This window comes from Pseudophryne corroboree, chromosome 6 (genome assembly GCF_028390025.1).
Source record: "Pseudophryne corroboree isolate aPseCor3 chromosome 6, aPseCor3.hap2, whole genome shotgun sequence".
NCBI classification, from domain to species: domain Eukaryota; kingdom Metazoa; phylum Chordata; class Amphibia; order Anura; family Myobatrachidae; genus Pseudophryne; species Pseudophryne corroboree.
The window spans coordinates 590,384,236-590,407,289 of NC_086449.1; the positions used below are offsets into that span (position 1 = coordinate 590,384,236).

The 23,054-nt window shown below is 48.7% G+C and overlaps 2 protein-coding genes across 2 annotated transcripts in view; one reads left to right on the top strand and one right to left on the bottom strand.

Annotated features, from left to right (window-relative positions):
- Positions 1-4,063, bottom strand: part of RGS14 (regulator of G protein signaling 14) — a 215,909-nt gene extending 211,846 nt beyond the window's left edge. Inside the window, exon 1 of the mRNA XM_063927993.1 lies at positions 3,658-4,063. Coding sequence (XP_063784063.1) covers positions 3,658-3,681 — 24 coding nt within the window. The 5' untranslated portion in view covers positions 3,682-4,063. The remainder of the gene's footprint in view (positions 1-3,657) is intronic.
- The window catches only part of LOC134933046 (uncharacterized WD repeat-containing protein alr2800-like), a 182,106-nt gene continuing 162,294 nt past the window's right edge, over positions 3,243-23,054 (top strand). The window contains exon 1 of the mRNA XM_063927991.1: positions 3,243-3,314. The gene's annotated coding sequence lies outside the window, so the exon portion shown is untranslated. The remainder of the gene's footprint in view (positions 3,315-23,054) is intronic.

Here is a 23,054-nt window from a genome sequence, read left to right on the forward strand (position 1 = left end):
TGCCAGCCGTAGCGCAGGAGAGCTTTGTGAGCAGCGCAGCACTCTCTATCTATAGGAGCTGCTGGCAGCGCCGATCATCGTTGCGGGAATCAAGGAGACAGAGGCAGAGGTGTCTCCGTCTCCCTCAGGGGGTGTTCCTGACAGCACTGCAGCGGCGGCCAGTGGGAGACAGGAGGCAATGAGAGTGGGCGGCGGGCAGCGGCCGTGCGGGTGGTGCTGCTAGATGGTGCACCCACAGTGCAGTTGCGCTGTTTGCAATGCCCCTCTGGCACACACCAAGTTACGGCTCTGGTGCAGTGTCATAATCCCTGCAAATCATTTCAAAATATATTTAATAACCTGATGCCATTTTAAAAATAAATGTATTTTCATTTGGTGCAGAAATCTATCATTACAGTTTGGTGCAGCAATGTCTCATCAGTACGTCTGAAATTGAATGTAATAAAATAGCAGCAGGCTCCAATGCAGAACAGCCTCAGTCGCCCGCCCCAGCAGTCGGTGTCACAGCCAGGACTCCCATTACCCTCTCCCATGGCTACATCATCGATCATGGCTACCTACCTAGGGTCTTAGACCATTTAGACCATCGATGGCACATCCTTGGCCGTCACTACACCCAGCTCAGTCTGTGCAGACTCTCAGCACTGGAAGCGTTAACACTGTAAGTGACTAGAGGCAAATAAGGATTGTAGGAGCGCCGTGATTGGGCAGCGTGAGGGGGCGGGCACAGCGCTCTGTATTATTGGAGTGATTCCCCAGCCAGGTCTCATGTTCTCCCCCCCCCCCCCCCCGTGTCTGTGTGTGAGGTGCCGTGCAGCATGCTCGTAGTGACCCCGGTAATAGCCTCATCACTGCTGGTGGGGAGGGCGTGCTGTGTTGAGCAGCGCAGCACTCTATCTATAGAGAGAGTGCAGCGCCGATCATCGTTGCGGGAATCAAGGAGGCAGAGGTGTCTCCGTCTCCCTCAGGGGGGGTTTCTGACAGCACCGCAGCGGCGGCCAGTGGGAGACAGGAGGCAATGAGAGTGGGTGGCGGGCAGCAGCCGTGCGGGTGGTGCTGCCAGATGGTGCGCCCACAGTGCAGTTGCGCTGTGTGCAATGCCCCTCTGGCACACACCTAGTTACGGCTCTGGTACATATATGCACAAGAAAAAAGAGAAGGGTAAACTTATCCGGCCAGTAGCGCCGGATAAGTTTACCCTTCTCTTTTTTCTTGTGCACATATGTTTTGGTGGAGGTAAGGGGAATCCTCCTATTGGGTACAACTGTTTAGCTGCACGCTGTTTGAAAGCGCACCTACTGTGATCACAATTTTATTCTGGTACATGTTTGGTACATACCCTAAAAGATAGTCCACCTCACCCATGCCTTACTGGAGTATTCAGTTTTCCTATTTCCTGCACAGTTTTTGAAACAAAAGGGTGTAATTGCGACTTTTGAATTGCCCTGTATATATACAGTATATACAGTATATATATATATATATATATACATGTAGATAGATAGATCAAAAAATGAGGTGGCACTCAGAGATTTGTTGAAAAGCAAACAGGTGTGTATTCAAATTATCACACATATAGCTACTTCCACACATATGGTTGCTGCTGTACTTACTAGGGATCTTTTTGTGAACTTTATAGAGGAAGTTTCAGTGCTTATGTCTGTTAAACCAGCTATACTAACTTGACACTTTTTTTCCGTTATTAAAGCTCAAATCGGAATATCTATGGTTATAGGAGTCGAGTACTATACTCAGGTGGTCATAATACAACACTGGCTCATGGTTGTCAATACTCTCTAGAAGAGCTACAATTTTAAATTCCCATTAGGAGCTATACAAGCGATGAACTTTTATTCCCAAGGTGTGATACCTTATATACAAAATTTATTAGCTTCAAATAGGTTTCATTTCTATATTGCTACCCCTGATGAAGTCAATTAGATGAAACGCGTTGGTTCTGTCAGTCAAAAGCTACAAATCCAGTTTGTGAAGATACTCCCTTCTTGAGCTCACACCTTGAAAAAGGTGAGGGAGTATCTAAAATTAACACCATACATTGAACATACTGGACTTAACTTTCTGGCCTTTTTGTCTTATTGTATTTTATATAATTTTATATGCAAATATTGTGCAATGAACTATTTTTAAGATCTGTCTGTTCAAATCTGTGACATTAAACTAATATGTTTTACTAATTGGTCTTTGGCCTCTTGTTTGGGTGACTATTTGGGTGGGGGTTATCTGTTACAGGTCCCCAGTTATTAATATTCTCCAGTATACTACATATCCATGTGGGTTTCCTTGGAAGAATCACCGTAAATACGTCTCATATAGCGTGCTTGGGAATTGTGTTTTATTGTGTATGAAATTGAGGTCCGTCAACAGGGATCTTTCCCATAGTGCTGCTTTTGTTTGGGTGCAAGATAAGGGTATTGTTGTGTTTCATATATATATATATATATATATATATATATATTTAATCTCATAAAAATTGATTTAATTTGTTTACACATTTCTCCATTTTTATATAGGAATTGTGACTTTCATATTTTTGATTAACACTGTTTAAACACTTATGTATATATGACACTTAATTACATTATTATACTGGGTAGGGTAAAGTGACTTTAGCATTTACTACTTACACTTCAAGCTGCGTCTCTCTGCTAACTCAATGTTCTCTCCATGTCATCCTTATACTATTTTGGAGTGTAGGTATAGAAATATATTTGCTACATCTGACATACGTCAGTCACAGATGTTACTGTTTTAAGCTGGACACATTCACATTCACATGTAAATCCCTTTATTTCTGCTCATCTTTTCCTTTCGGATGTTCTGAGCACATGTGCGTCCAGCTGTAAATGAGACCTAAAGTGCACACGGCAACTAATCACAAAAGCATATTTAGTGCTGCATGGCATCAGGGCAGCAGTGCACTGTGCTCATAGATTAACAAATGATGGACTGACAGTAGGCTGTACAGGCCAATAGACATTATGTTACTAGAAAGGGCATATAAGGGGGAATATACACAGGAGGAAAGAAGCAGACCTCATGAAGTCATGGTCAGTTACCTCCCACCAATGGGCTAAATCATAAAACTCCATATAGACAGCACTGTTAGCAGGAAGGTGCAAGAAGGGGGACATGCACCATGGGTGCACCAGCATCATCATCATCATCATCATCATCACATGTGGGAGGCTGTTCTATACTATTACAATGATGCTAAAGCACTACACTGGACTGGGTGAGAGATCAAACTCCAGTACAATTGTCCTTCCAAAACTCTATATTATCACCTTCCACAGGTAAGATGTATTGTACATACTACAAAATATAAATCTACACTACAGCAATGCAGCATTGGGAATATGCATAGCTACAATTAGAATACTGTATATCAGCAGACTACCACAGCAGGATATGTCGCTACCAAAAATGTGTATGTGTATATAATTTATTATTTTTATATATATATATATATATATATATATATATATTGCAAACTATTTAAAATAAAACATGTTAACAGGAAATCATCACTGCTATTACATAAAAGCCATCTAGTAATATATCTTGCCATGATGGAAGAGTATTAATTACGGAACACACGAGACAAAGACCAGGGGAAACAAGAAAAATCTGTTTTACCTTTCTCTCTGGCTCTGAGAACATCCTGGATATAACCTGTACGGTAGCTGGAGGAGGAGAAGGTGATCATCAGGACAGGAGCAGATAGAAGAATAAAGAGGGAGAGACTTTTGAACTATGGAAAAAATCCCCACAAATGCTGACGTCTGTAAGAAGCGTGCAAGCTCTCAGTGTCAGGAAAGTAAACAACACTGTGATTATGGAAAGAAAGTACATTGGACCAAAACAAGCAGCAAGCATGTGCTAATGCAGCAGGTCCTGTCAAGTGTTCAGTGAGTGTTTAACTGTGCGGGGGAAACAGCCTTCTCCTGATAACAGCGATGCCTCATACATGGCATATGGAAATCTTGTAATAGTGACGGCAATTCTTATGAACTCGTAGTAAGCTTACATCAAAAAATTTTTAATATCTTAAAAAAAAAAAATGTGTTGCTATTTCCAGAGGTCTGCTAAAGCAATGTTATAAACAGGGGCATATTAAGAGGGGAGGGGGCCCGTGTGCTGTGTCCATCAGTGGTGCCCCGTCCTAGAGTCTACTAGAAGAGGCACAGGTCTCCAGGAAAATGTCACGGCGCCCATTTTACCGGTGGTTTCCCTACTGCTCATGCACAAACACAGGGAAAACTGCCTGCCATGCCATTTACTGGTGATTTTGCTGACGTAGGACTCTGGAGAGATAATAATAGACGTAATGGGTACAGCATGTCCAATATGGGCTCTCCTGGATCCCGGGGCCCTGTGTGCACCACAAATACTGCACCCATTATACAGTAGATACGCCATTGGTTATAATAACTGTGTTCTTTAATCCATGTACGGTGCTGCGGACACCCTGTGGCACAATATAAGAGAAAGATTCTAACAATAATTATTTTATTTATTAACATTTATATAGTACACACATATTACACAGCACTTTACAGAGAAAATTTCTTCTTTCTGGTAGCTGCTCTCTGGTCCAGTGCACTTACTGAGGACTCAGATCCACACACAAACTGGATAGAAGAAGCTGCTACCACGGGGCATGTGCAGCAGCTCTGCTCTATCCCTTACACTGCATGACATGGTAGCAGCTCTAGTAATCATATTATATACCAAGGTTCCAACGCGGTCCTCATGGCACCCCAACGGTCCAGGTTATAAGTATATCCATGCTTGGACACAGGTAAATTAATGATCACTGTAGACAACAGAAAAGAGGTGCAGGTGCACTATCTCACACTAGCTCAACCTGTAATAACCAGAGGCATTTAACATAATCCTGGCCAGGGCTATGAGCTTACCCACCGCGCAAAGGTATCCTCTCATTGGGTATTGGTTATTACAAGTTGAGCTAGTGTGAGATAGTGCACCTGCACCTCTTTTCCCTTGTATACTGTATTAAGGTGGTCATTCCGAGTTGTTCGCTCGCTAGCAGTTTTTAGCAGCCGTACAAACGCTATGCCGCCTCCCACTGGGAGTGTATTTTAGCTTAGCAGAAGTGCGAACGAAAGGATCGCAGAGCGGCTACAAAATAATTTTGTGCAGTTTCAGAGTAGCTTCAGACTTACTCAGTGCTTGCGATCACTTCAGACTGTTCAGTTCCTGTTTTGACGTCACGTACACGCCCTGCGTTCGCCAAGCCATGCCTGCGTTTTTCCTGGCACGCCTGCGTTTTTCCGAACACTCCCTGAAACCGGTCAGTTAACACCCAGAAACGCCCTCTTCCTGTCAATCACTCTGCGGCCAGCAGTGCGACTGAAAAGCTTTGCTAGACCTTGTGTGAAACTACATCCTTCATTGTAATAGTACGACGCGCGTGTGCATTGCGCCGCATACACATGCGCAGAAGTGCCGATTTTTTGCCTGATCGCTGCGCAGTGACCGAAAACAGCTAGCGATCAATTTGGAATGACCCCCTAAGTCTCAAGCAGAGTAGCACCTCATTACATAATTATGGTGTGCAAACTAGGGCCCCCTTCCCTTCATAACCTAATTATCACCTCAACCAATTTGATTTAACCATCTGTGCTGAGCCATGAATATACCTAAAACCTGAACCATTGGGGTGCCTTGAGGACCGCGTTTGAGAGCCTTTGTTATATACCATTGCTATTGTCATAGTTTGATGAGCAATTTGCCAAGAGGAGGGGGGATTTCGGGCAACCCGGAAATGACAAATTACCCCCCCCCCCCTCCCGCTTTTTCCTATGACACTGAAGTACACCAGGGTTTTGTAATGGCATTTGGATAAAGTCACAGATGGGCGACTGCCCAAATGCTCTGCCGTATCTGTGTCCACCTCTGAATTCGCCCCATATTATCATAGCATCTGTCCAGTAGCGGATCTTGCCACGGGCAAGCAGGACTTTTGCCCAGGGCGCCACCTTCCAGAGGGCTCCGGCGCCATCCGGAGGGCGCCGCACCATGGCAAGATCCGCTGCTGCTGTGGTGCCCCCCGCTGCCGCGGCCCGCTGTCCGTTGTGATGGGAAACTAGACGCTACGCGTCTAGTTTCCCTTCGTGGGCTGCCCGCTGTGAAGGGAAACTAGACGCTACGCGTCTAATTTCCCTTCCTGGAGAGGACCTTCACTGTAATGATGTGTGGTGCGCGTTGACGTCATCGCGCACCGCACATCCTACAACAGTACAGGGGGCGTAACTGACCACGCCCCCTGTATGAAGCCACGCCCCCTAATGCCGCCCGGGGTGCCAGAAGCCCCGGAACCGGCCCTGCATCTGTCAAGATAAGAGCATAGCCAGGAGGCAAAATCGAGGAAAATATCCTTCATTAATTACAATTTGATTTCTCATACGTCCTAGAGGATGCTGGGGTCCACTTCATCACCATGGGGTATAGACAGTTCCGCAGGAGCCATGGGCACTCTTAAGATTTTTCAATGGGTGTGAACTGGCTCCTCCCTCTATGCCCCTCCTCCAGACCTCAGTTTTAGAAATGTGCCCAGGCAGACTGGATGCACTCCAGAGGAACTCTACTGAGTTTCTCTGAAAATACTTATGTTAGGTTTTTTGTTTTCAGGGAGAACTGCTGGCAACAGTCTCCCTGCTTTGTGGGACTGAGGGGGCAGAAATAGGAACCAACTTCCTGAAGAGTTTCATGGCTCTGCTTCTGGCTGACAGGACACCATTAGCTCCTGAAGGGTACTGAATGCTAGTCGTGTCTAGATGCTCACTCCCACAGCACGCCGTCACCCCCCTCACAGAGCCAGAAGTCAGAAGACATGTGAGTAGAAGAAGACAGATCTTCTATCAAGAAAAGTGACGGCGGAGGTACAGCGCGGTTGGCGGGAGCGCAGTGCGCCATTGCTGCCCACACACACAGGCACTGCAGGGTGCAGGGCGCCGGGGGGGGGGGCACCCTGGGCAGCAAAAACACCTCTATAAACTGGCAAAAAGGGGGCATAAGATGCCCAGGCACAGCCCTACCCCCGCCAGTATAAATATTATGAAAAGTTTCTGAGGTTAAAAGGGCGGAGCTTCTTCCTCAGGCAGCCAGCACACTGCTCAGTGCCATTTTCTCTCTCCTCAGGCTGCAGAGACATCGCTGGTCCTCCTTCACTTCTGACTACAAGTATCAGGGTGCAAAACAGGGGGGATACAAACGAAATTGGTGCTTTACAAGTGTGTTTTACTGTGTAAAAAGCGCTGCATGTCAGTGGGCATTCTGTGTTCACAGGCATTAGATACTGGCACTGGGGTTGTGAACTGACTGCTCCTAAACTGTGTCCCTCTGACAGGTTTTACTGTGGGTCGTTCCCCTATAAGTCCCAGTGTGTCTGTGTGTGTGTTGTACACGTGTGTAAGACATGTCAGAGGCAGGGAGTTCCTCCCCGGAGGAAACCATTTTAGGGACACAGAAGTGTAATGTGGTGGCGCTGCCGGCACACCAAGAGCCTGCATGGGTGAAAGAAATATGTGATAGTATGCATCATATCAATAGGAGATTAGATAAGTCTGAATCTCATGCTGAGTGCTGGAGAAAATCTGTGGAAGATGTGATTTTTCAGGGCTCTGTTCTTCCATCCACAGGCGACCTCTTTGGGTCACATAAGAGACCATTTGCGAATATTGTGAATACTGATACCGACATGGAGGACACTGATTCTTGTGTCGACGATAGTGACTCCAGAGAAATAGATCATAAATTGGCAAAAAATATACAATATATGATTGTGGCTATAAGGGAAGTTCTGGAAGTCACGGAAGCCACTCCTGTACCTCAGGAGAAGGCTTATTTCTATAAAGAAAAGAAATCTAAGGTCACTTACCCTCCTTCCCACGAGCTTAATACACTCTTTGAAGGGATGTGGTTGAATCCCGAAAATAAATTTTGTATTCCCAAGAGAATTCAGATAGCTTATCCTTTCCCGGTGGAGAACAGGAAAAAATGGGAGTCACCCCCTGTGTTAGACAGTGCACTGTCCAGGTTGACAAAGAGGGTAATTCTCCCTGCACCTGGCACGGCTTCACTAAAAGAGCCGGCAGACCGATAGATGGAAACTACATTGAAATCCATTTATGTTGCCAATGGTACGCTGCTCAGGCCCACAATTGCTTGCGCGTGGGTGAGTCGCGCTATTGAAAAATGAAAGAGTGTCATCAGAAATTGACACGATTGATAAAATTAGATACTCCTTAAGTTAGGGAATATCAAAGACGCTGCCGCATACATGCTGGAAGTGATGAAAGATATTGGACTCTTGAGTTCACAAGCCGCTAACATGGCAGTATCGGCTCGGCGGGCGTTGTGGATTCACCAGTGGAACGCGGATGCAGATTCCAAAATAAATATGGAGGCTCTCCCATATAAATGTGAGGCCTTATTTGGCGATGGACTGGATGCGTTAGTCTCGGCGGCTACCACAGGTAAGTCGACATTTTTGCCCTCTGCGCCTGCACCGGCAAAAAAGACATATCACCCGCACATGCAGTCCTTTCGGCCCAATAAATACAAAAAAGCGAGAGGTTCCCCCTTCTTTGCAGATAGGGGAAGGGGAAAGGGAAAGAAGTCCACAGCAGCTTCAGGTTCCAAGGAGCAGACGTCTACCCCTACTTCTGCTAAATCTTCAGCATGACGCTGGGGCTCCTTTGCGGGAGGCCGCTCGGGTGGGGGGAAAGTCTCAAACTGTTCAGCCAAGGTTGGATTCTGTCTGGCCTGGATCCCTGGGTGTTGCAAATAGTGTCCCAGGGATACAAGCTGGAGTTTCAAGACGTTGGAGTTTCAAGACATTCCCCCATGCCGATTTTTCAAATCGACCTTACCAGCTTTTCTTCCAGAAAGGGAAGCAGTAATAGCGGCAATCCAAAAATGATGTCAGGATCAGGTCATACTCCTGGTACCTTTGTCACAACAAGGGGAGTACTTTTATTCAAGCCTTTCTGTAGTTCCGAAGCCGGACGGCTCGGTCAGACCGATCCTAAACCTGAAAAATCTGAATCTCTACTTGAAACGATTCAAGTTCAAAATGGAATCACTGAGGGCAGTGATTTCCAGTCTGGAGGAGGGGGACTACATGGTGTCTGTAGACATAAGATGCTTACCTGCATTGTCCCATTTATCCTCCTCACCAGGCTTACCTGAGATTCGTGGTTCAGGATTGCCATTACCAATTCCAGACGTTACCTTTCGGTCTCTCCACTGCGCCAAGGGTATTCACCAAGGTGATGGCGGAGATGATGGTTCTCCTGCGTCAAAAAGGAGTCAATATAATTCCTTATCTAGACGATCTCCTGATAAAGGCGAGAACCAGGGAGCAGTTGATACAAAACATCACACTCTCCCTGTCAATGGGGGTAATTCTGAGTTGATCGCAGCAGGATTTTTGTTAGCAGTTGGGCAAAACCATGTGCACTGCAGGGGAGGCAGATAAAACATGTGCAGAGAGAGTTAGATTTGGGTGTGGTGTGTTCAATCTGCAATATAAATTGCAGTGTAAAATAAAGCAGCCAGTATTTACCCTGCACAGAAACAAAATAACCCACACAAATCTAACTCTCTCTGCACATGTTATATCTGCCTCCCCTGCAGTGCACATGGTTTTGCCCAACTGCTAACAAAAATCCTGCTGCAATCAACTCAGAATTACCCCCAATACTCCAACAACACGGTTGGATCATAAATTATCCAAAGTCACAGTTGGAACCGACGACAAGATTGTCTTTTCTCGGGATGATTCTGGACACAGAAGTTCAGAGAGTATTTCCTACGGTGGAAAAGGCTCTGGAAATCCAGAAAATGGTAAAACAGATATTGAAACCATCGAGTGTGTCGATCCATCAATGCATTCGGTTGTTGGGGAAGATGGTGGCGGCCTACGAGGCCATACAGTTTTGCAGGTTCCATGCCAGGGTATTCCAGTGGGACCTGTTGGACAAGTGGTCGGGATCCCACCTACACATGCACCGGAAGATAATCCTGTCGTCAAAAGCCAGGATTTCGCTCCTGTGGTGGCTACACAGTTCTCACCTACTAGAGGGACGCAGGTTCGGGATTCAGGACTGGGTCCTGGTAACCATGGAAGCAAGTCTCCGAGGCTGGGGAGCTGTCACTCAAGGGGAAAGCTTCCAAGGAAAATGGTCAAGTCAGGAAGCCTGCCTTCACATAAACGTGCTGGATTTGAGAGCCATTGACAACGGCCTTCAACAAGCGGTACATCTTCTACAAGATCATTCCATGCAGATCCAGTTGGACAATGTAACAGCAGTCGCATACATAAACAGGCAGGATGGAACGAAAAGCAGAGCGGCAATGGCAGAGGTGACGAAGATCCTCCTCTGGGCAGAAAGACATGTAAAGGCTATGTCGGCAATTTTCATTCCGGGAGTAGACAACTGGGAAGCAGACTTCCTCAGCAGAAACGATCTCCATCCAGGAGAGTGGGGCCTCCACCAAGAAGTCTTCGCAGAGGTCTTTGGGGAGTTCCTCAAGTAGACATGATGATCGTCTCAACAAGAAGCTTCAGAAATATTGTTCCAGGTTGAGAGACCCTTAAGCAATAGCAGTGGATGCGCTAGTGGCTCAGTGGGTGTTCCGGTCGGTGTATGTCTTCCCTCCACTTCCGCTGCTCCCAAAGGTGCTCAGGATCATAAGGAGAACAAGAGTTCGAGCAATCTTCATTGCCCCAGACTGGCCAAGGAGGGCTTGGTACCCAGATCTTCAGGAGTTGCTCATAGAAGATCCTCGGCCTCTTCCTCTTCGCGAGGACCTGCTGCAGCAGGGGCCGTGCGTGTATCAAGTCTTACCGCAGCTATGTTTGACGGCATGGCTGTTGAGCGCCGGATCCTAGCCCGTAAGGGTATTCCCAAGGAAGTCATCCCCACCCTTATTCAGGCCAGGAAAGGAGTAACGGCGAAACATTACCACCGTATTTGGAGAAAATATGTGTCTTAGTGTGAATCCAAGAAGGCTCCTACGGAGGAGTTTCAGTTGGGACGTTTTCTCCATTTTATGCAGGCTGGTGTGGAGGCGGGCCTCCGATTGGGGTCAATCAAGGTCTAGATTTCGGCCTAGTCAGTGTTCTTCCAAAAACAATTGGCCTCTCTTCCAGAGGTTCAGACCTTCGTGAAAGGGGTTCTGCACATCCAGCCCCCATTTGTGCCTCCAGTGGCACCATAGATAGAGTTGAAGTTTCTCACTTGGAAAGTGGTGATGCTTTTGGCATTGGCATCCGCACGGCAGGTGTCTGAGTTGGGGGCCTTGTTTCACAAGAGCCCTTACCTGATCTTCCATGAAGATAGGGCAGAGTTGAGAACTCGTCAACATTTTCTTCCAAATGTGGTTTAATCTTTCCACATAAACCAACCTATTGTGGTGCCAGTAGTTACTGACACGTTCACTGAGTCAAAGTCTCTAGATGTGGTTAGGGCTTTGAAGATTTATATCGCTAGAACAGCTCGAATACGGAAAACAGAGTCTTTGTTTGTCCTGTATGCTCCCAACAAGATTGGGTGGAATGCTTCCAAGCAGACTATTGCGTGTTGCAGTGCCAGATTAATGTCCACATGGGCCTGGAGCTGAAATTCATGAAGGGCCTATTGTGTGTCAATGCAGCAGAGCTGGATTAAGGGGGGGTAGCCAGGGTGCGTTATTTCTCGGGAGCCCCGCGTGCCTGCCATCAACCACCAGCCAATTGAACGTATTTTTCTTTTTTAATGAAGATATTCAATAGCCTAATGGCCAGGCCCCATGTGTTCAGTGGTTTCCTGCAACTCTCCCATCATGCACCTTGAAACTGAGACACCTGGGACAGAGAGAGAGAGCGAGAGGCACCTGGGGCAGAGAGAGCGAGGGACACCTGGGGCAGAGAGAGCGAGATACACCTGGGGCAGAGAGAGCGAGATACACCTGGGGCAGAGAGAGAGTCAGAGACACCTGGGATAGAGAGAGAGTCAGAGACACCTGGAGCAGAGAGAGAGAGAGAGAGAGAGAGAGAGAGACATGGAGAAAAGAGAGAGATGTGGAGAAGAGAGAGACACCTGGAGCAGAGAGAAACATGGAACAGAGAGAGAGACGTGGAGCAGAGAGAGAGAGAGAGACGTGGAGCAGAGAGAGAGACATGGAGAAGAGAGAGATACTTGGAGAAGAGAGAGACGTGGAGCAGAGAGAAAGAGACATGGAGCAGAGAGAGAGATGTGGAGCAGAGAGACATGGAGCGCAGAGAGAGAGAGCAAGAGACACTTGAAGCAGAGAGACATGGGGCAGAAAGAGAGAGAGAGAGATACTTGAAGCAGGGAGAGAGACCCGGGGCAGTTAGAGATAGAGAGAGACGTGGAGCAGAGAGAGACATGGAGTAGAGAGAGAGAGGGAGATGTGGAGTAGAGAGAGAGACGTGGAGCAAAGAGAGAGAGAGAGGGAGATGTGGAGTAGAGAGAGATGTGGAGCAGAGAAAGAGAAAGATACATGGAGAAGAGAGAGAGAGATACATAGAGCAGAGAGAGATACGTGGAGCAGAGAGAAGGAAACATGGAGCAGAGAGAGAGACCTGGGGCAGAAAGAGAGAGAGCAAGAGACACTTGAAGCAGAGAGACATGGAGCAGAAATAGAGAGAGAGAGAGAGAGAGACTTGGAGCAGAGAGAAAGAGACAATTGGAGCAGGGCGAGAGACCTGGGGCAGTAATGGTGCCTATACACTTGTGCGATGCCCCGCAACATCGCAGGGCATCGCACCGGTAGTTCAGGTGCGATGAAATCGCACCTGAACTGCCAAAGTTATTACCATGCGATCATGCGATAGGTCGCATGGTAATCACGTGATGATCACGTCACCACTGAGTGGGAGTGGCCCGGCGGGTGCCCATCGCAGTGCAATATATTGCATGTGTTAAAAAAAACACATGCGATCGCACTGCGATGCGATAAATATTAAGTGCAGCACATAATATCATGAGATTCAACATTCGAGCAGTGTGCCCGCGCATCGCGTCACATGGTACCTTAAATGTGCATACAATCCTTCCATTTATCTCACAGATGCGGTTGAAATCGAAGTATTGTACCTGATATCTCACAAGTGTATGGGCTACAATCAGTAGCGGATCTTGCCACGGGCAAGCAGGACTTTTGCCCGGGGCGCCGCCTTCCAGAGGGCGCCGGCGCCATCCGGAGGGAGCCGCACCATGGCAAGATCCGCTACTGTACCCCCAGCCGCTGTGCTCCCCGCTGTGACCCTCGCCGCTGGTTCCCTTCGTGGAGGGGACCTTTGTTGTGCGGTGCGCGATGACGTCATCGCGCACCGCACAGCATTGTGGCACAGACGCTAGGGGTCATAATTGACCTCTAGTGTCTATGCTGATCCGAGGAGAGGAGCGGCGCCGGCGTCTGTCTGCAGTGGTCTGGAATCAGGAGCGGGGATAGTAAGTATACATTTTTATTTTTTTTTCTCTTCCAGCGGCGCTAAAGGGGGCACAAATGGGGGCGTAACTGACCACGCCCCCATATGAAGCCACGCCCCTATCGTTTTGCTCGGCGCGCCACAAAGGCAAGAACCGGCCCTGGCTACAATAGAGAGAGAGACGTGGAGCAGAAAGAGACACTTGTAGCAAGGAGAGAGACCTGGGGCAGTTAGAGAGAGAGAGAGAGAGAGAGAGAGAGAGGAGGGCAGTGAATGAGGAAATTAATCTTGGGAGTGTAGGTGAGGCAGTAAATGAGGGATGGGATAATGAGAAGTGACATGGCAGGCAGAGCGTTTGGGGTTGTGACAGGCTGGATGGAGTAGACAGGACACCGGAGGGGGGTGACAGCTGTATAGGGGCCCGATAAATGCCGGCGCTGACCCCACCTGCTCTGCTTACCTCATACCTGGCTGTAGCAGCTCCCACTCTCTTTCGCCAAAGCCTTCCGCGGTTCTGACGTGCCAATGGAGGGGGCGTGTCTGAGGAGTCAGGACACTAGCACAGTCAGCGGTTCCCCTTCCTCCAGGTCTCAGCACATTTCTTCCTTTTTTTCAGCAGCTCCCCTCCGTGCGCCGCACTGCTTGATGACTGCCCTTCCTCTCGGAGCTCACAGGTCTGCGGGCATTGAATGAGGCGCAATGCATACCCCAGCTTGCTGCTTTGCGCCGGCTCTGGGTGGGTGATCAGTATGCTTAATAAGCCTTGCTCTAGCATCCCGCACAGGCCGGTGCCCAGGGATTATGCCCTGGCATCGTTACACCACTGCTGCCATGATGTTGCCACCAGATACCACTCTAGAAGCGGGGCATAGAGCAGCCAGTGACAAACAGCAGCTGCAGAACACCTCACACCACTGTTTGGCAGCATATTAAATATTTTTAAATAGAGGACTGGCCGCTAAAGCAGCAGGACAGGACTACAGATGAAACAGGGAGCATGAGAATAAGACAACGCTGCGCGCGGTCCAGTGGGCAGAGCTTCGGCTGATAGGGTGCTCAGTAACGTTGGGCCATGGGGCGGAGCTTAACATGGGCCAGCGGTGGAGATCGGGTGAAAGGGGAATCGAGTGGAAGAACCAGGGGGCGGAGCTTAAGGTCCGGATTCACAGCTTTGGTTGCTGTATGTGAGAGCAGAGGAACTATTCAGGTACAGCAGCAGATGGACTAAGGGGGCGGAGCTTATCGCGGCCGGGGGGGCAGAGCTTATCACGGACCTGGGTGGAGATTGCTTTGGGGAGACACTGAGGGTGAGTGGTTGGTTGTGCAGGGCTGCTAGCCTTGGGAGGGGATGGGCAAAGCTTTGGACTGGACTGGCGGAATGCTGTTTGTGATTACAGGAGAAAAGTTTTTTTTCTCCTGTCAACACTATCTGCGTTGCAGGAGATCCTGTGGGCCTATTTTCAGTGAGGGCTTGGAGCTGCAGCTCCATCCGCCCCATTGTTAATCCGGCCCTGGCGTGTTGGATCAGAGGTACGATTCAGCATGCTCATACTACGGCTGGATTGCCGTTACCGACGTCGGTGAAGGCCCATTCCACTAGGAAGGTGGGCTCATTCTGGGCGGCTGCCCGGGGGGTCTCGGCATTACAACTTTGCCGAGAAGCTACTTGGTCGGGGTCAAACACATTCGCAAAATTCTACAAGTTTGACACCTTGGCCGATGAAGACCTCAAGTTCGGTCAATCGGTGCTGCAGGGTCATCCGCACTCTCCCGCCCATACTGAAGCTTTGGTATAAACCCCATGGTCATGAAGTGGAACCCAGCATCCTCTAGGACGTATGAGAAAACAGAATTTTGATACCTACCGGTAAATCCTTTTCTCCTAGTCCGTAGAGGATGCTGGGCGCCCGTCCCAGTGCGTACTTTTACCTGTAGTTTTGTTCATTAAGTTACACATGTTGTGTTATATTAGTTTCAGCATGTTGCTGTAATTGGTTCATGCCTGTTGGCGTGTGTTATGTTGAATGCCATGTTGTGCAGCATGGTTGAGGTGTGAGCTGGTATGTATCTCACCAATAGTATTAAAGTAAATCCTTTCCTCAAAATGTCCGTCTCCCTGGGCACAGTTCCTATAAGTGAGGTCTGGAGGAGGGGCATAGAGGGAGGAGCCAGTTCACACCCATTGAAAAGTCTTAAGAGTGCCCATGGCTCCTGCAAAACCTTCTATACCCCTTGGTCATGAAGTGGACCCCAGCATCCTCTACGGACTAGGAGAAAAGGATTTACCGGTAGGTATCAAAATCCTGTTTTTTCACAAATGTGAAATGTGTATACAGGTTGAGTATCCCTTATCCAAAATGCTTGGGACCAGAAGTATTTTGGATATCAGATTTTTCCGTATTTTGGAATAATTGCATACCATAATGAGATATCATGGCGATGGGACTTAAGTCTAAGCACACATTTCATTTATGTTTCATATACACCTTATACACACATAATTTTTTTATATATAAGTGCAGGAGGTGAGTTCATTATTATTACATCATCTGACTTTTGAGTAGGGAACCCCTGTGCAATGGAACCCTGGGGCTAGAAAGTTTATTTAAGGTTGAGCAGGACATTATCTGAGCTATGTACAGTATCTGTAACGATATTAAAGGAAATATATTTCTAAGTAAAAGGATGTCATTTAGAAAAGGTGGCAATCTGACCACTGGAAGTGAAGACATCACTTGGCTAGATATATGACACATCTCTATACCTATGTACTATCTCTCACCATGGTGACCAGTTAATAGGATAACAAAGAAACAAGGGTTTGCCAGATGCCTCAATGCCCACGTTTTAGCAAAGCCAAAACAACACTACAAACTTTATAGAATACACCAATTCTGGTCTACTTTTATATTACAGACATTTATCATATCGAGAAACCATATAATGATTTACTTCTCATACTGAGGGGTCTATTCATGAAGCAGTGAAAAGTGTGGAGAAGTGAGCCAGTGGAAAAGCTGCCAAAATCCACCGCCTTCTCCCCTCCCTATGCTCAGCCACAGCATCATCTGCTGCCTGCGTCTCTCAGCCACACCTTCAACTCCTGCATGCGTCTCTCAGCAACACCATCAACTCCTGCATGCGTCTCTCAGCAACACCATCAACTCCCGACTGTGTCTCTCAGCCACATGGTCATCTCCCACCTGCGTCTCTCAGCCACACCGTCATCTCCTGCCTCCTGATCTCTCCCGTGCTACTCCCAGCCTGCCCCTTTAATTCTGTGTCTCTCAGCCTGCCCCCCCCCCCCATTCACTCAGTGTCTCTCAGATCGACAGCTCCCCATTCACTCTGTGTCTCTCAGCCTCCCCCTCCCCCATTCATTCTGTGCCTCATCGGCCTCCCATGCTGTGAATTATCAGCCTCCCACTCTGTCTCTCACAGCCTTCCCCTGTTTCTCACAGTCCTTCCCTCTCTCCTGTGTTTTATGTATCATTGCCCCCCCCCCCCTCCCCCACCACCCACCCCAAAGCCTGTGTCTCTCAGCTTGGCCCCATGATCCAGTCTCCAGCCCACCAACCCTGAAAAGTGTCTACCCAGTCCAGTCCAGTCACTTGACTTATCTAATGCTGCATGAGGATGCTGCTTCGTTTTCCTGGGTGGCTCGGGTGACTCTTCACCAAAGTCCAGCACAACACAACGTCATGACGTCCAGGCTCTGCCTCCTTACTCTCTCTTTTTGTGCCCTATAGTTTGGTACGTTTTCATGTCAGTCATGAGAACTGAACAAACAGTCCTGCCAGCATTAAGGAGGTACAGTATGATGGTACCGCCTACTAATTTCTTAATGGTACGCCATTCCGCCCTGCAATGCCATACTCGCAGCACTGGCACAGTGTACAACGTAGCAAATCATTCCCTGACATGCCCGGACAGAGGATGCAGAACTTCCTGACATGCCTGGCGGCGGAATGGTATATATTGATGGATGGGAGCAGAGCAGGTATGCATGGGATGAGGGCAGCATAGTATAGCACAGGGCGGTATAATAAAGAGTGGTTATGGCAGTATAATTCTGCAGTTCTGAGGGGGTTGTGGGCAGGGGTAGCCTTACTGTTGTTCTGGAGGGGAAGGGGGGGTGCAAGCGGTGGAGACTGTGCTGCAGTTCTGGGGGGGGATCTGCTACTGATGGATGGACAGTATGTTCCAGCCAGCTCCAGCCTCACCAGGAACTCTGGGTCTGTTGCTCCAGCATCAGGTGCTGATGTCAGTGTGCCTGGTGCCCCCATCGCTGATATCAGTGTACCTGCTGCTCCCGGCACTGATGTCAGTTTGCCCACTGCTTCCGGCACTGATGTCAGTGTGCCCACTGCTTCTGGCACTGATGTCAGTGTGCCCACTGCTTCTGGCACTGATGTCAGTGTGCCCACTGCTTCCGGCACTGATTTCAGTGTGCCCACTGCTCTCGGCATTGATGATTTTTGGTTGCTCACATGCACTACCCAATAATCTTTGAGAAAAAGGTGTTCCTTCTTTCCTTTCCTCCATGTTGAAAGCAGCAACTTTGTTCCTGTTTATAAAGAAATAAAGAGTTCCTGTTATACTGGCTGCTGCTCCTATATGGTGTATCTGCTAACAGGTTATGGACCCAGGACTACAGAAAGAAAATAAAGAATGTATAAAGTTAAAGACAGAGCCCAGAGGAAATGGCTGCAGCTGCCAGTGCTTCAAGCAAATTCACAGTGATAAGTCTGAGTAACCGGAACTATCATGGAAATTCTAAGTAAAGATGCTGCTCATAAGTGAAGGAATGTGGAAATGTATACAAGAGGCTAAGCCTGACCCAGTCACAAAGGAATGGACTGAGATAGGCCAGTCATACCAGAGTACATGGGGGTCTATTTCATACTTGCCGACTTTTGGGCTGCTCTCTCCGGGAGAGAGCAGCAGGTCGGCTCAGCAGTGAGGTGACACGCAGTGGGGGACGGGCCAGAGGCGGAACGGGGGCGAACCAGAGGTGGAACGGGGGCGTGGCTGCTGGTTCGCGTCACGTAAGCCACGCCCCCGCTGTGTAATGCCGGTATTATCGGAATTATACAGCAGGGCAGAGGCGGAACTACCAGCAGTGCACTGCACTGGGGCCCGCCTCTGTCCAGGGGCCCAAGCATGTAATGAGTCAAACTGACTCATTACATGCCGCTGTGCGCTGCGGGCAACCGCTGCCCGCAGCGCACAGCCGCCCGGCGAGGAGAGGAGCAGCGGCACGGACGGGGGAAGGAGGAGGGAGGTGGAGGAGGGAGCCGCAGCAGCGCTTTGTTACTGGTGGAGGCGCTGCTGCTGCTGCTCCTCTGCTTCCCTATAGGCTGTCTTCCGAGAACAGCCTATAGGGAAGCAGAGGAGCAGCAGCAGCAGCGCCTCCACAAGTAACAAAGCGCTGCTGCGGCTCCCTCCTCCACCTCCCTCCTCCTCATTCTCTACTGCCCGGGAATCGTCGTCTGACGCAGCTGCACCGAGGAGCCTGAGCCGGCGGAGAGGGTAAGTATAATTCTTCTTTCTTTCTTTCTTTTTCTCTTTTTCTTTCTTTCTTTTTTTACTTTCTTTCTTTCTTGGGCCTGCCTGCTGCAATGTGTAAAAATGGGGGACTGCCTGCCGCTATGTATAAAAAGGGGGGAATGCCTGCCGCTATGTATAAAAAGGGGGAATCAGCCTGCCGCAATGTGTAAAAATGGGGGACTGCCTGCCGCTATGTATAAAAAGGGGGGACTGCCTGACGTAATGTGTAAAAAGGGGGAATCAGCCTGCCGCAATGTGTAAAAAGGGGTAATCTGCCTGCCGCAATGTGTACAAAGGGGTAATCTGCCTGCTGCTATGTGTACAAAGGGGTAATCTGCCTGCCGCAATGTGTAAAAATGGGGAATATGCCTGCCGTAATGTGTAAAAATGGGGACGCTGTCTGCCGCTATGTGTAACAAGGACACGCGGTCTGCCGTTATGTGTAAAAAGTGTACGCTGTCTGCCGTTATGTGTAACAAGGGCACGCTGTCTGCCGTTATGTGTAAAAAGTGTACGCTATCTGCCGCTATGTGTAACAAGGGCACGCTGTCTGCCGTTATGTGTAAAAAGTGTACGCTGTCTGCCGTTATGTGTAAAAAGTGTACGCTGTCTGCCGCTATGTGTAACAAGGGCACGCGGTCTGCCGTTATGTGTAAAAGGGCACGCTGTCTGCCGTTATGTGTAAAAGGGCACGCTCTCTGCCGTTATGTGTAAAAAGGGCACGCTGTCTGCCGTTATGTGTAAAAAGTGCACGCTGTCTGCTGTAATGTGTAAAAAGAGGAATATGTCCGCTGTAAGGTGTAAAAGGGTCTCTACCTGGTGTAGTGGTGCTACTGTGCGACGTAATTTGAATAATGGAGACTACTGTGCACCGTTTTATGAAATGGTATTATTTTGTGGCCACACCCCTTCCCCACGAAGCCACGCCACTATGTAATTTTGCGCGCGCCTACGGCGCGCACTGCCCCTGTTTTGCATGCAGGGGTGGGGCTCCGATGCCGTTTCTTGCACACAGTGCTAAAATGTCTCGTTACGGCACTGTTGCTAGGTATCCATTTCTCTGGCCCTGAGCAGGTCCCCCTCACCAGATCCTCTCCAGGGGTGAGGGGGTGGACTTGGATGGGATGTGTGTGTGTGGGGATATGTGGGGGGGGGGGGGGGGGGGCAAAGCATTTTGTCGCACCTGGGCCCACCGCTCGCTTGTTCCGCCACTGCAGTAGGGGGTGTGGCTATGATGACGCAATTCAACAAGAATCGCGTCATCGCCTGCCCGGACCTCCCAGTTTACTCGCTAAGTGGGCGGCCGGGCAGGGGTTGACTCCTGAAAATCGGGAGACTTGCCTGCTCTTCGGGGGGGCTGGGAGGGTCATCCGATTTTCGGGAGCCTCCCGGCCATTCCGGGAGGGTGGGCAAGTATGGTCTATTTACTAAGCCTTGGAGAGTGATACAGTGGAATGAGATAAAGTACCAGCCAATCAGCTCTTAACTGCAATGCTACAGGCTGTGTTTGATAAATTACATTTAGATGCTGGTTGGTTGGTACTTTATCTCTCTCCATGACTTAGTAAATAGACCACTTTATTTCTTAGTGTATATTATGATCAGATGGTGCAAATAATGTAACTGAGACTAGAGATGAGCGCCTGAAATTTTTCGGGTTTTGTGTTTTGGTTTTGGGTTCGGTTCCGCGGCCGTGTTTTGGGTTCGAACGCGTTTTGGCAAAACCTCACCGAATTTTTTTTGTCGGATTCGGGTGTGTTTTGGATTCGGGTGTTTTTTTCAAAAAACACTAAAAAACAGCTTAAATCATAGAATTTGGGGGTCATTTTGATCCCAAAGTATTATTAACCTCAAAAACCATAATTTACACTCATTTTCAGTCTATTCTGAATACCTCACACCTCACAATATTATTTTTAGTCCTAAAATTTGCACCGAGGTCGCTGTGTGAGTAAGATAAGCGACCCTAGTGGCCGACACAAACACCGGGCCCATCTAGGAGTGGCACTGCAGTGTCACGCAGGATGTCCCTTCCAAAAAACCCTCCCCAAACAGCACATGACGCAAAGAAAAAAAGAGGCGCAATGAGGTAGCTGTGTGAGTAAGATTAGCGACCCTAGTGGCCGACACAAACACCGGGCCCATCTAGGAGTGGCACTGCAGTGTCACGCAGGATGGCCCTTCCAAAAAACCCTCCCCAAACAGCACATGACGCAAAGAAAAAAAGAGGCGCAATGAGGTAGCTGACTGTGTGAGTAAGATTAGCGACCCTAGTGGCCGACACAAACACCGGGCACATCTAGGAGTGGCACTGCAGTGTCACGCAGGATGTCCCTTCCAAAAAACCCTCCCCAAACAGCACATGACGCAAAGAAAAAAAGAGGCGCAATGAGGTAGCTGTGTGAGTAAGATTAGCGACCCTAGTGGCCGACACAAACACCGGGCCCATCTAGGAGTGGCACTGCAGTGTCACGCAGGGTGTCCCTTCCAAAAAACCCACCCCAATCAGCACATGATGCAAAGAAAAAGAAAAGAAAAAAGAGGTGCAAGATGGAATTATCCTTGGGCCCTCCCACCCACCCTTATGTTGTATAAACAAAACAGGACATGCACACTTTAACCAACCCATCATTTCAGTGACAGGGTCTGCCACACGACTGTGACTGATATGACGGGTTGGTTTGGACCCCCCCCAAAAAAGAAGCAATTAATCTCTCCTTGCACAAACTGGCTCTACAGAGGCATGATGTCCACCTCATCTTCACCCTCCGATATATCACCGTGTACATCCCCCTCCTCACAGATTATCAATTCGTCCCCACTGGAATCCACCATCTCAGCTCCCTGTGTACTTTGTGGAGGCAATTGCTGCTGGTCAATGTCTCCGCGGAGGAATTGATTATAATTCATTTTAATGAACATCATCTTCTCCACATTTTCTGGATGTAACCTCGTACGCCGATTGCTGACAAGGTGAGCGGCGGCACTAAACACTCTTTCGGAGTACACACTTGTGGGAGGGCAACTTAGGTAGAATAAAGCCAGTTTGTGCAAGGGCCTCCAAATTGCCTCTTTTTCCTGCCAGTATAAGTACGGACTGTGTGACGTGCCTACTTGGATGCGGTCACTCATATAATCCTCCACCATTCTATCAATGTTGAGAGAATCATATGCAGTGACAGTAGACGACATGTCCGTAATCGTTGTCAGGTCCTTCAGTCCGGACCAGATGTCAGCATCAGCAGTCGCTCCAGACTGCCCTGCATCACCGCCAGCGGGTGGGCTCGGAATTCTGAGCCTTTTCCTCGCACCCCCAGTTGCGGGAGAATGTGAAGGAGGAGATGTTGACAGGTCGCGTTCCGCTTGACTTGACAATTTTGTCACCAGCAGGTCTTTCAACCCCAGCAGACCTGTGTCTGCCAGAAAGAGAGATCCAAGGTAGGCTTTAAATCTAGGATCGAGCACGGTGGCCAAAATGTAGTGCTCTGATTTCAACAGATTGACCACCCGTGAATCCTTGTTAAGCGAATTAAGGGCTGCATCCACAAGTCCCACATGCCTAGCGGAATCGCTCCGTGTTAGCTCCTCCTTCAATGCCTCCAGCTTCTTCTGCAAAAGCCTGATGAGGGGAATGACCTGACTCAGGCTGGCAGTGTCTGAACTGACTTCACGTGTGGCAAGTTCAAAGGGCATCAGAACCTTGCACAACGTTGAAATCATTCTCCACTGCACTTGAGACAGGTGCATTCCACCTACTATATCGTGCTCAATTGTATAGGCTTGAATGGCCTTTTGCTGCTCCTCCAACCTCTGAAGCATATAGAGGGTTGAATTCCACCTCGTTACCACTTCTTGCTTCAGATGATGGCAGGGCAGGTTCAGTAGTTTTTGGTGGTGCTCCAGTTTTCTGTACGTGGTGCCTGTACGCCGAAAGTGTCCCGCAATTCTTCTGGCCACCGACAGCATCTCTTGCACGGCCCTGTCGTTTTTTAAAAAATTCTGCACCACCAAATTCAAG